The sequence below is a fragment of the Prionailurus bengalensis genome, chromosome D3 (assembly GCF_016509475.1).
Source record: "Prionailurus bengalensis isolate Pbe53 chromosome D3, Fcat_Pben_1.1_paternal_pri, whole genome shotgun sequence".
NCBI lineage: Eukaryota > Metazoa > Chordata > Mammalia > Carnivora > Felidae > Prionailurus > Prionailurus bengalensis.
The window spans coordinates 45,529,468-45,544,033 of record NC_057356.1 but is presented as its reverse complement, the minus strand read 5'-3'; the positions used below and the strand labels follow the sequence as shown (position 1 = coordinate 45,544,033).

The 14,566-nt window shown below is 35.4% G+C and overlaps 1 protein-coding gene across 3 annotated transcripts in view; it reads right to left on the bottom strand.

The window, feature by feature from the left end:
* RBBP8 (RB binding protein 8, endonuclease) overlaps positions 1 to 14,566 on the bottom strand; it is a 111,907-nt gene that overhangs the window by 71,106 nt on the left and 26,235 nt on the right. For all 3 annotated transcript variants that reach the window (XM_043558446.1, XM_043558447.1, XM_043558445.1), the window contains one exon: positions 2,837 to 2,879. In XM_043558446.1, the coding sequence (XP_043414381.1) occupies positions 2,837 to 2,879 (43 nt within the window). The remainder of the gene's footprint in view (positions 1 to 2,836; positions 2,880 to 14,566) is intronic.

Here is a 14,566-nt window from a genome sequence, read left to right as displayed (position 1 = left end):
CCAGCTCATGCTCTCTCTCTCAAAAATAAACATTAAAAAAAAAAATTAAAAAGAAAAAAACCAAAAAGGTCATTTGTGCCATGAAAGGAGATCATGCCCCAAGAGCTGCACTGGCTGCTACTCTCTGAACCACAGTAGTAGGATTAGTCTAACTGTAGTGACATTTTTGGTTGCCTATCCAACAGCCATTTCCTTCCTATTCCTTGCTAAAAGAATACTGAATTTTTTCAATATCCAACAGATGAAGAAAAGTTGATCTCTTCAGACTCAAGGAATGAATGTTAATTTTTTTCATTAAAAAAAAATATTTTAGGTAATCTCTATACCCAACGTGGGGCTCAAGATCCTGAGATCAAAGGTCACATGCTCTACCAACTGAGCCAGCCAGCTGCCCTGTTTTTTCATTTTTTGGTTTCATCTTAAAATAACTTCAGGTCTATTATAAATAAATTATAAATACACAACAGAGTACCTGTGTATCTGTTACTCAACTTCTCAAAATATTAACATCTTGTGTGACCAGAATACATTTATGAACATCAAGAAACTGATACAATACTATTAACTAATCTATAGACCTTGTGCAAATTTTGCCAACTGTTCCTCTAACATTATTTTTCTGGTCCAGGATCCAATCCTGGATCCTACATTGCACTTAATGTCATGTCTCCTTCAATCTGGAACAGTTTCTCCATCATTTTTGTCTTTCACAATCTTGACCTTTGAAAAGTACTGGCCAGTTATTTTGATGGTTCTTCAATGTGGGTTTTTCTGATGTTTCCCCACGATAAAATCTGGGCTATGCATTTTTGGTAAGAATACTACAGGAATAACATTGTGCTCTTCTTAGTGCATCAAATCAAGAGGTACATGGGGCTGACATATCTGATTTCTAGTGATATTAACTTTGATAGTTTGAGATGAATTCTGTCCAGTTTCTCCACTATAATATTATAATTTTGCCCTATGTAATTAATAAGTATCTTGCGGGGAAATACTTTGAGTACTTTGCAAAATCCTAACTAACAAGATATACACCCTAAATTTACTACTCAGAAAAGGCTTATTTAATTTCCTCTATAGGAACATCTCGCAATGGTGGGAACTAATCATAAGAAACAGAGAAATGAATTATTCTACGCCTGAGATACTTAAAATGACATCTGTAAGGCAGGAATATGTACATTCTCAATAATGCAAAGCATTATGTATCACTAATTAAATAGGATCATAAAATCATTCTTAAAAAAAAAACCGGTTTATAAACTTATGGTTTTATATTTCTGAATCAAAGTCATCTCCCAAACATGATTTTCTAGGTGTAAAAGGAACTTTCCAATTTTTATTTTCATATCATATTGGAGAAAACAAATGGGTTTGTTTTGATGGGTGACTGTTAACTCCAGCTTTTGGTTGGAGCCTTGGAAGCTTGAGGAATATGATGTAACTAAGGCCCATTGGTATATATCATAAAGTAAATGCAGTATTAGTCACAATGACATAGGGGTGGCCTGAGTGGCTCAGTCAGTTAAGCATCCGACTCTTGATTTGGGCTCAGATCATGATCACGGTTGTGGGATTGAGCCCCATGTCAGGCTCCTAGCAGAGCATGGAGCTTGCTTAGGATTCTCTCTCTCCCTTTCTTTCTGCCCTGCCCCTATTTGTATAACTACACACACTCTTGCTTTCAAAATAAATAAATATAAAAAAAAAATGGTATTAATTTTTTTATAAGCAATAACATTCTATGATGCATCTGTTTCAGATTCCTGAATGTGGAAGCCCTAAGGAACCATGAGTAAAATTTGCTTCAGACTTAGAAAATCAGATCTGATTCTAGGCTTAATAACCAAAACAGGGAGGGGAAAGTGGGTGATGGGCATTGAGGAGGGCACCTGTTGGGATGAGCACTGGGTGTTGCATGGAAACCAATTTGACAATAAATTTCATATTAAAAAAAAAATAAAACAATTCAGGGGAACTTTTGGTAATTTCAAACTAGTTAAAAGGGGTCTCATTTGCTCCTATTCCTTTTTTTTTTTTTTTTAAGGATTTTTTTTTTAAGTAATCTCTACACCCAATGTGGGGCTTGAACTTACAACCCCTAGATCAAGAGTCACAGGTCCACCGAATGAGCCTGCCAGGAGCCCCTTGTCTCATTTCTTGTATCAGTTCAGAAATCCCAGATTTTGCTCCCTTCTTGCAGTATCTTAAATTCCAGGTGTTAATCACAGATGAGAAAAGAATAACATTGACAGATCAAAATGAATTTATAGAACAGTTATTTTCTTAATAAATACTTTATGGAAAAAGATTGTATGTATACATACCCATACGTATGTATGTATATATAAAAATTACATTAATGTATAAATATATGCAAATATTAACTAAGAATATACTCAAAATTAAGTTATTCTTTTTACCTTAGAATTTTGAAAAACTCATGATCAACTATCCAAGGTCCATGCTGTAAACTAACTTTCTCATAAATAAGCCATTGAGGTCAAATAGGACGTCAGTATCAATTAATTTAAAAATAAGAAATCAGGGGCGTCTGGGTGGCGCAGTCGGTTGAGCGTCCGACTTCAGGTCACGATCTCGCGGTCTGTGAGTTCGAGCCCCGCGTCAGGCTCTGGGCTGATGGCTCGGAGCCTGGAGCCTGTTTCCGATTCTGTGTCTCCCTCTCTCTCTGCCCCTCCCCTGTTCATGCTCTGTCTCTCTCTGTCCCAAAAATAAATAAACGTTGAAAAAAAAATTAAAAAAAAAAAAAAATAAATAAATAAATAAATAAATAAATAAAAATAAGAAATCAGTATTATATACTGGTACTTACAAAATTCGTTCCTTTTTCAGTTTTGTTACTTTTACTTGTAAACCTGAAAAAGAAAAAAAAAACCACAGTATTTTATTTATACATTTACCATTTCTAAAGCAGTTGATCTGAGTTTCTTTATGAGTCCAATGCTACACTATTAAGTTACTCGACTCTGGGCTCTGAATAATAAGCCAGGTCCCATTAGCTTGGAGAGTGTATTTCCCTTATTTGTACCCCAAGGTCACAAAAGTATATCTGCAACATTACTCCCTTTAGTCTATTATATGACAGCTAAGTAGAGTGAAATTTTCTCCACCTAAAGTGAGTTACTTCCTTCATAATAGCAGGGGCAAGCATATAATTAGAGGCTCACTATAAATGAAGGTCTATGTTCTGACATAGCCTATGTATTTGCTAACAGCAACCATGCTTATGTAGGCTCAAGCCTTCTGGGATTAAAATAGATTATTGCAGGAAGTCCTGGATGAGGAGCAAAATTGCTTACGCTAAAATACTTAACGAAGAACACGCAAGATAGCTGTTACATATATTTCTTATTTTAATTGAGTCTGACACAACACATAAGAGAAGACTCCTGCCTATGGGACTCAAGCAGTTATCATGAAGAAAGCAGGCTGAAGGGCACTGAAACTGCAAGGAAGGATATGGACAAAATAGAGTGACATTTCTAATTTTTGTAAATGATAATTAACAAAAGGAGAAAAATGGTCATTAAACAAATACAAAAATCTATCCAACATTACTAGCAACTAAATATAAATTCAAACCAAAACAATTACTTAGCAAAATTATAAAGACTGTAATACCCAATATGTTGATAAAAGTGCTGTGAAACTATACTCCCATACTTGCTGGAGATATTATAAATGGATAGAATTCTTTTGGAAAGCAATTTAGCAATACGTAATAGGACTCCTTCATCAGTATCTCATTTCCTGGATTCTAACCCAAGAATATAATCCAAACTATAGAGAAACTCATAGTCACAAAGGACACTGAACAATTTATAGCAATATAAACTGCTTAAAATAGGGATGTTTAAATAAAATATGATATAATCACTTGATGGGATGTTATTAAAATAAGTGAAAAAAACTGTCTATTTAGCAACGCTAAACTATTTGGTTTTGTATTTTCTCTATGACCTCTATTTTCTACAGTATGATTATCATAAAAGGAGGAAAAAGTTTCTCTGTTTGATTTTTCTGAGTCCTAAATCAATCTTTCTACTATTCTACACTTTTTCTAATTGTGGATATTTTATTTACTTTTTAAAATAATGCTTAGCAAGTTTAGAAGTTCTGTATCCACTCAAGAATTTCTTTCATTTGGGGTAGGATTAGTCCCCAATAAATAGGTATTAGTTGACTAATTATTGAAAAATCAAAGATTTACTATTTGCCTTTGGTAGTTTATCTATGGATTCTAATAAGTTATACATTTAGAAAAACTTTCCATATACTGTACATAGAAACATTAATAAATTTGTTATTTCTAAGAACAGGACTTTTCACTATCGGTATAATTTAGGACAAGCATTGAAAAACAGAATTTAGACAAATAAGAGTTTTAAAAAAATTATACATTTCTCCACCAATCCCCCTCCATGATGCTGACTAGGGATAAAGTTGATAGGATGGTATAAATACTGACGGGAAAGCCACCTCTTCTTATCATCCCAAGTAGTAAGGATTTGCTGCCAGGAATATAGCAAAAGGCAGGCCCTGGACAACTGTTTTGTGTTAGACTTTTGCCCTGTTTCTCAAATTTCACCTCTAGGAAATGTCCAACTGATAGGATACACTTTACCCTTATTTTTACAGCCTAAAATGTGAATAAACAAATATTATGAATTGTGAGAAAAAAGTTATGAATAATCAAATATTCACAGCAGCTTTATTCATAACAGCCCCAAACTAGAAACAACCCAAATGTCCTTTAACAAGTGAACTGTTAAAAAACAAAACAAACAAAAAAAAAACTGGTACATACTTGTACCACATGTACTCTTCAGCAATAAAAAGGAATGAAATGTTGATACATGTAACAACTTGGATGGTTCCCAAGGAAATTACGCTGACTGAAAAAAAAGCCAATCTCAAAGGGTACATCCGATGTGATTCTACTTACATAACTAACACTCTTGACAGGAAAAAATTATAAAAAACATATTATTGGTAGCCACAAACTGGAGGGGTTGGGATGGGAAAAAGGGGGCTGAGGGCTTAAATAAGTGGCGTGAGGGATCTCTGGTGGTAGTCACAGGCATCTAAAATCAACACCGTGGAAGTGAATGCGTATAAAATTGGGGGTATCTGAATAAGGTTGGTAAATTGTATCAATGCCAATTTCCTGGTCCTGCTATTGTACTATAATTGTAAAAGATGCTCCCATTGTGGGAAATTGGCTGAAGAGTATAGGACAGTTCTTTGTATTACTTCTTAAAATTTCATGTCAATTTACAATAAGCTCAAAATAAAAACTTAAAAAAAATTATGGAAAAAGATCGGCCCTAATAGTTGGAAAATCGTTAAAATATAAAACATAATAAAGGAAAATATTTCTTTTAATATTAAGAATAAAAACTGGTATGCTGTTTAAAAAAAATCTTTTCCATCTGTCAAATTCCCAGGCTAAGAAGCTTCCTTCTTTTTCAGATAATGACATACTCATGAAAACTTGAAAGTACTTACTTAGTAAAACATCAAATCATTCTTCTTAACGTTTATTTATTTTTGAGACAGAGAGAGACAGAGCACGAACGGGGGAGGGGCAGAGAGAGAGGGAGACACAGAATCGGAAGCAGGCTCCAGGCTCCGAGCCATCAGCCCAGAGCCCGACGCGGGGCTCGAACTCACCAACCATGAGATCGTGACCTGAGCCGTGGTCGGCCGCGTAACCGACTGAGCCACCCAGGCGCCCCAAGCATCAAATCATTCTTAAAGAATTAAGAAAAAAACTTATGACCTGACTAGGCCAAAGACTAGAGTCAGCAGTTTTTCACTCTCTTCTTTCCAAAGTGTGTGAAATTTACTTTTTTTTTTTTATTTAAAAATTTTTTTAATGTTTATTTTTGAGACAGAGGGAGACAGAATGCAAGTGAGGGAGGGGCAGAGAAAGAGGGAGAGACAGAATCTGAAACAGGCTCCAGGCTCTGAGCTGTCAGCACAGAGCCCGATGCGGGGCTCGAACCCATGAACCATGAGATCATGACCTGAGCCGAAGTCGGACGCTTAACCAACTGAACCACCTAGGTGCCCCGAAAATTTACTTATTGATAGATTTTATTTTTAATTTTACCCAACTTCTAAAACTCAGTGCAGCCAAACATGAAAAGGATTACTGCCATGACCATTTTAAGAAAAGAAACAATGAGATAGAAAATCCATATAAACATCAAAAGAAAATTCTTGGGAAATATGGAAAGAGTACTCTTTTATCTTGTAAGCATTCAACACCTGTGAGGCATTTGTTCTGTCACGCAGATCAGCCCTGAAACAGGTTTAAGTGTGTGTCTATGTGTGTGTGTTTAAATTTTAGCATTTGCTATTCATCAAGTCAATTAGGCATCTACAATTAGAACCCCTATAAAGTGTGCTTTAATCCTGTTCCACACCCATCGGAAGGAATGAGGCTATACAATGTAGCTCCTGTATGAACAGGTAGTCTGTTCAACAAAGTATTTGGGATTGTAACACTGGCAACCTGAGATACCTATTGAGGAAACAGCATTCACAAGACCAAGTGCTGTACTACAAATTAACCCTACTCTGGCTAACATATGGATATTGGAGGAAAAGAAAAATTAAGGGCCCATACGTGTAGTTATAACACAGGAAACAAGTTTATTTTATTTTTTAATATTAATTTATTTCTTAATGTCTTTTATTTTTGCGAGAGACAGAGACAGAGACAGACAGATAGAGTACTAGCAGAAAAGGGAGAGAGAGGGAGACACAGAATCTGAAGAAGGCTCCAGGCTCTGAGCTGTCAGCACAGAGCCCAGAGCCTGACACAGGGCTCGAACTCGCAAACCAAAGATCATGACCTGAGCCATTAGTCAGATGCTCAATTGACTGAACCACCCAAGGGCCACCACAGGAAACAAGTTTAAATAAGAATTCAGAAATGAGACAAGAATTTGTTATAAGCGAAATAAAAATCATTATGTTAACTTTTACTTATTTTAGTTCTCTACCCAGAACAGACCATATATGCAGTGTATGTACTGTCACTTTAAAACAAGTTGTCTATGGTTTTGAATAAGCCTAATAACTTTGTTGACAAATAGTGGCTTTATGTATACAACTCAAGTAATTTAACCTCGACCAAAATATTACCACTAGTTTTTCTGCAAGGGCCTAATAAATTATCTTAATTCTAAAGTGAAAACTCTTGTCTTTATAAGATGCTTAGTTTAAGTCTTAAATTTTAATTATCTCAAAATAGGTAAATTAATTTTTATGGACTCAATTGAACTTATAGATGTTAATACAAATGGAAAAATATTAGATGGGAGAGTTACTTATAGTATTAACAATGAGTATGACACTGATGTTATGGACCAAAATTACGTGCAATTCCTTTCACTGTTAATTTATGTAGCCTTAATATGAATGTCATCTTTTAGGAATTTTGATGAAACATCTGAGAAAATAAATGAAACAACCCTAAACCGAATCAAGAAGTATTTATCCTGTTGTATTAGAACCTCTATAGTTTTGTGTGTCTTCAAAGGGGTTCTAATTTTGTCTAGAAAAATCTGCCTAGTTTTCTAAAAGAACTGATTACTGTATTTACCAGATACAGAAAACATTATTAGATGAGATGCTGATAATAGAGCCTGGCATGAACAAGAGACCATTTATTAAAATGGTGGCATTCTGGGGAGCCTAGCTGGCTCAGTTGGTACAGGGTATGACTCTTGATCTTGGGGTTGTGAGTTCAAGCCTCACATTGGGCACAGAGATTACTTAAAAACAAAGGTCTTTAAAAAATAAAATGGTGTTTTAAAAAATAAACATTCTAAATTCTATTTTATTATTCTATTTATTAGTGCTCTTAAGTAACAAACCTGATACTGACAGAGATTTAAAAAGGCAAAAAAATATTGTACCCAATGAATACTTTGAATTGTTCAAACTTCTGAAATTTAAAGAACTCTGAAATTTATATTAAATTCTATTAAAACATAAAACATGCTCTAATAAGTTATCAGTAACATTTATCAATAACAATTTGTTTTTGACCCTGATACTAGCAGCATTTGTCACAAAAGGAACATAAGACACTAAAGTGAACAATCATGAAGGGATACAATTTTACTAAAGATAAAAAATATTAAAAACTTAATCACAAATGTCTCCAGACTTTTCCAACAAAAATGGTCTTTGCACACTGCCGTTCAATAGAAGTTGGGAGACTTTATTCTTTCCCCGCCAGCTTTAAAAGAATGCATATAGGGGCGCCTGGGTGGCGCAGTCGGTTAAGTGTCCGACTTCAGCCAGGTCACGATCTCGCGGTCCGTGAGTTCGAGCCCCGCGTCGGGCTCTGGGCTGATGGCTCAGAGCCTGGAGCCTGTTTCCGATTCTGTGTCTCCCTCTCTCTCTGCCCCTCCCCCGTTCATGCTCTGTGTCTCTCTGTCCCCAAAATAAACGTTGAAAAAAAAAAATTAAAAAAAAAAAAAAGAATGCATATAGCTTAATATATTCTTGTGATCAGTGTACAAACTGTCTTGCATATGACATGTTTATCTATCATTTTATTATGTTTTGGTCAAATGAAGCAAAAAAAAAAATCTCAAGATACAGTGGGTGTATTCAGATGTATATAAGTTCCCATGTATATGGGAAGAGTTTCTTGGACATCTAAGTAAAAATTATATATTTCAAGTACTACCATTCAAAACATTTCTTCTCTGTTGTTTAAACTGACATAAAGGTTTAAAAGTAATGAGTCAATTTTGATTTCTATATATACTTCAAAACCTGCAAAGTCCAGACAAGTCCATGTTTGATGTCTTTCAAATAGCCTCTTATACGGGTTTCTCCAAGTGGATCCCCCACTTTCAAAAAAATTAAGTACCCTTCAGGCATGTCTTTGATGTTATCACACAGCTGGAAGATCTAATTTTATATGGAACTGTGTAGAATACATAAAAAGTCTGCTTTCAGCAAATTTGCCTCATTTGAACCCAAATGTTTTTAAATAACATTATTTTTTTAAAAACAATAGTGCTCATTTAATACCTTTAAGAATCCATAAGGGATTTTGAAATTGGAAAAAGAACTCTGATCAATCTCATATTATAATGAACCAGAAATTATCTTCTCTCATCAGTTCACACGTATATCCAATACCTACCATTCATAAAGCACTTGGGTATTAGCTAAATATACTGAAACCTGCTGTATTCCTCTTTTAACATTTTCAGTGTATATAAACTGACTCTCCTGAGAGTGTGATGAGTACTAGAGAATAGCTATGAGGAGTCCACAAGTTAGAAGAATTATCCACCATGTAATATTTGTGAGTTTTATATGTTGTATAATCTGATGAATTTGGCATGTTGTTTCTTATTAAAAAGTGTGTATTAGGGCACCTGGGTGGCTCGGTTAGTTAAGCATCCAACTGTTGATTATGGGTCAAGTCATGATCTCATGGTTTGGGAGGTCAAGCCCCACATCAGGCTTAGCACTGGCAGCATGGAGCCTTCTTGGGATTCTCTCCTCTCTCTCTGCTCCTACTTCCACTCATGCACACATGTGTTCACACTCTCTCTCTCTCAAAATAAATAAACATTTAAAAAAAAAGTATATTATTTTCTTGACTTCCTCATCATAAAGTAAGGGTTTCCTGAAGACCCTGAAACACTAAGGAACATGAAGAAATCTGCCAAATATTTTATCCCTGTTAAATTAAGAGCCTAAAAATAAAGCTGACCCAATTTTATTTATTTTATTTTTTAAAAATGTTTCTTTATTTTTGAGTGAGAGACCACACAAGCAGGGGAAGAGCAGAGACAGAGGGGGACAGAGGATCTGAGGCAGGCTTTGCGTGGACAGCAAGCAGTAAGCCTGACACAGGGCTCAAATCCACAAACCACGAGATCATGATCCCAGTTGAAGTCCAATGCTCAACCAACTGAGCCACCCAGGCACCCCTGACCCAATTTTAAATGGGCATATATAAAAATTCTAAAATGATTATGTGCAACATGGAAAAGCAAGCACAGTTTAAATAACGAAATAATATTTAAAAATAAGCCATATATGGGGCGCCTGGGTGGCTCAGTCAGTTGAGCTTCCGACTTGGGCTGAGATCATGATCTCGCGGTCCATGAGTTGCGGCCCCGTGTCGGGCTCTGTGCTAACAGCTCAGAGCCTGGAGCCTGCTTCATATTCTGTGCCTCCCTCTCTCTGTTGCTCCCTCAACCTGTGCTGTCTCTCTCTCGCTCTCAAACATTAAAAAAAAAAAAAAAGCCACGTGTAAAACACTATGAATATTGATCACAACAATGCATAAAGCTACACACATTTCTTTTAAAAGTAGGAAAGAATAAACAAAAAAGCACAGATACCATTCTTGTAGAATGGGGACTTATTTTTCCTTTCCCAGCTTTCTATAGTATTGTCTAAAAACAGAAATTTTAAAGTAAATGGGTAGTAAAATATTTCAAGATTTTAAACAGATACAAAATATTGATATTTTCAGGGCACCTGGGTGGCTCAGTCTGTTAAGTGTCCGACTTCAGCTCAGATCATGATCTCACAATTTGTGGGTTCAAGCCCCACGTTGGGTTCTGTGCAGGCAACCCAGAACCTGGACCCTGCTTCAGAGTCTGTCTCCCTCTGTCACCCTGCCCCTCCTCCACTAGTGCTCTCTTTCTGTCTTTCAACAACAGATAAATGTCAAAAAATTTTTAAAGTTGATACTTTCATATATAATGGGATTTAAAATACTGATGTTCAAGAAAATATCACATTGACCAAGCTATAAACTATGCAATTCATTCATATACCACTTATTAATTTTTCAGTATGTGCCAAGTACTTTTACCTACAGGGATGTAAAGATGAGTAAGATAGGGACTCTGCCTAATAAAAACTTAATGATCTTCTTAAAACCAGTTATAAAACAACAGAAATAATCATTTGAAGAATAAAGAACCTAACCTTATGCTTGAAGATGGCAGAATACTAGTTTCCTATCAAATGTTTATTAACAACTCAAGTATGTCTGGTTCTATTTAAAAATATTTCAAGATATTATATTTGCTTCACTTCCAGATCACCTAGGGTAAGTTTTATAATATGTAGCAGTGACACTCCCATAATAGTTTAAACTTGAAGCTGTTCTTATTGGTAAACCTATGTGATACAGTCACAGCATGAGAAACCAAAAAGAAGATACTGCTGCTCTTCAACATAAACTGTCAGACCGTTTATTCCTTCCCAGTTTTATAAGTAGTGCATGTAGCTGATTACAATGTTGTTATTGGGTTACCAAGGCAGACTCTCTCGTATGTGGCTTATTTTTGCTACCATTTCACTGTACAATTATATTATATATTTTCCTAAAAAAATGAATTCAAAGCCCCCAAAATTCACTGTGTCTTCTTCACTGTTGTATCCTCAGCAACTGCTATCATTCTTAGCATATAACGACCCTCACTGAATGAATAGCAAGTCAGTACTAAAACTCAGAATTGTTCCTCAAAGTTTTATGATAGAATTTCTGGGGAAAACAGTATAGTCAATGAGCAGAATTAATGTAAAATATTCATATTTATCCTTAGACATATGACCATGAGCATAGTTTACTTTAAAATAAGATCTTTATCACTAACAACAAATTTGAATTCCCAATTTTTCAAATATTTGAACTAAACAGGTCCTAGAAAAATTTAGAGGAGAAAGGCCAACAATCCTAGAAAATAAGCAACAATGGGGCACCTGGGTGGTTCAATCAGTTAAGCATCTGACTCTTGACTTCAGCTCTGGTCACGAACTCAGTGTTTGTGAGTTCAAGCCCAGTGTCAGGTTCCACGTTGACAGTGTGGAGCCTGCTTGGGATTCTCTCTCTCCCCTCACTCTTTCTGTCCCTCCCTGCTCATTCTCTCTCAAAATAAATAAACTTAAAAAAGAAAAGAAAAGAAAAGAAAGGAAGCAATAAAGTATGTAACAGTTCATAAAAAATATAAATCACTCTTAAACATTAGCAAAGATACTTAATTTCATAAGAAAAATACAAAAATTACATTGAAAAATTAACATAGTAATCACACAACACAGAGATGTCTTTTAGATACAGATTTGAACTATAAAGATATTTTTGACAATTGTGGAAAATTGAACACTATCATCTAATAGGTACTAGATGTTAATTATTTGTTTTGTTAGCGTGATAATGGTTCTTTCTAGTTAAAAAGCCTACTACAAACACATACTAAATATTTATAGATAAATTATGTCAGAGACTCCAAAATAACTGAGTGAAAGAGGGATAGAGAAGTACATGGAATACAAGTAAAATAAGACTGGCCATTTATTGATGATAGTTCAAGCTGAGTGATGACTATATAGGAGTTCATTGTATGATTTTCTTTACTTTTGTATATATGTAATAATTCCTAAAAAAAAAAAAAAAAAAGAAAAAAAAACCACTTAAACTTTAAATTAGAAATGAACACTGAATATAAACACAAAAGATTATAAAAGTGGTTACCAGTTTGTGTTGTGGGGGTGGGAAACTTTTTTTTACTTTGTGTTTTGACAATTTAGAAAAAAGCTTAAGTTAAAAAAATAGATTAAACAATAATAGATACCTTGATTTCTAAATGAACACAACTGTACCTCAATTACATCAGCAATCCTATACGCTGAAAGAGGGCTTTAATGAAAACATGAAACAGAATGATTGGTCAACGAATGAGCACAACAGAGCATAAAGGATGCACGTATAGTAGAGGTAGCTGAACTCCAACTTTTCATAATGAAAAAAAGTAAAGAGTTTCTAATATTTACTTCAGCTAGGAATTTAAAAAACCACGATTAGGGGCATCTGGGTGGCTCAGTCGGTTAAGCGTCCGACTTCGGCTCAGGTCATGATCTCACGGTCCGTGAGTTCGAGCCCAGCGTCGGGCTCTGTGCTGACAGCTCAGAGCCTGGAGCCTGCTTCAGATTCTGTGTCTCCCTCTCTCTCTGACTCTCCCCATTCATGCTCTGTCTCTCTCTGTCTCAAAAATTAAAAAAAAAAAAAAAAAAACCACAATAAGTAAAGACTTCTAGGAAAGTTGCAGGATACAAAATCAATACACAGAAACCAATTTTGTTTCTGCACGCTAACAACAAATAATCAGAAAAGGAAATGAGGGATGCCTGGCTGGCTCAGTCGGAAGAGCATGCAACTCTTGATGTCGGGGTCTTGAGTTCAAGCTAACACTGGGTGTATAGATTACTAAAAAAAAAATAAACTTCAAGAAAAAAAAAGGAAATGAAAACAATTCTATTTATAGCATCAAAAAGAATACTTAGGGGGCACCTGGGTGGCTCAGTCGATTAAGCGTTCGACTTCGGCTCAGGTCATGATCTCATGGTTTGTGGGTTGGAGCCCCGCATAGGGCTCTGTACTGCCAGCTCAGAGCCTGGAGCCTGCTTCAAATTCTGTGTCTCCCTCTCTCTCTGCCCCAACCCTGCTTGCACTCTGTCTCTGTCTCTCAAAAATGAATAAACGTTAAAAAAAAAAAAAAAAAAGAATACTTAGGAATAAGCTTACCCAAAGAGATGAAGGATTTGTACACTGAAAATTATCAAGTATTCATTCCTTAAAGAAATTAAAACTACATAAATAAATATAAAGACTTGGCATATTCATGGACTGGAAAGCTTAACATGGTTAAGATGTCAATACTACTCAAAGAAATCTACAGATTCAATGCAATCTGTATCAAAAGCCCAATGATGATTTTTGCAGAAATAGAAAAAGCTGTCCTAAATTCATATGGAATCTCATGGGACTCCACATAGACAAAACAAACCTGAAGAAGAACAAAACTAGAGATCCCACTTCCTGATTTCAAAACTTACTAAAAGTTACAATAACCAAAACAATATAGTACTGACAGAAAGACAGATGTGTAGACCAACAGAAGAGGAAGTCCAGAAGTATACTCCTATTTGTATATACAATCAAATGGTTTTTGACAATGGTGCCCAGAAACTCTATGGGGAAACAGTCTTTTCAACAAATGGTGCTGGGAATATTAGATATCCACACACAAAAGAATGAAATTTGGCCCTTGCATCATATACAAAATGTAACTCAAAGTGGATGAATGATCCAAACATAAGAGCTAAAACTATAAAACAGGGTAAAAGCTAAATAATATTAGATCTGGCAATGATTTCTCGGGTAAGACACCAAAAGCACAGGCAACAAAAGAAAAATATAAAGTGGATTATATCAAAATTTAATACTTCTGTATGTCAAAGAACACAATGAACAGAATGAAAAAGCAACCCAGAGAATGGGAGAAAATATTTGCAAATTATGTATCTGATAAAAGAGTAATATCCAGAATATATAAAGAACTTCTACAACTCAACAACAAAAAACCAAAGCTGATTAAAAATTGGACAAAGGAGGGGCGCCTGGGTGGCTCAGGTGGTTAAGCATCCAACTTCAGCTCAGGTCATGATCTTGCGGTTTGTGAGTTCAAGCCCCACG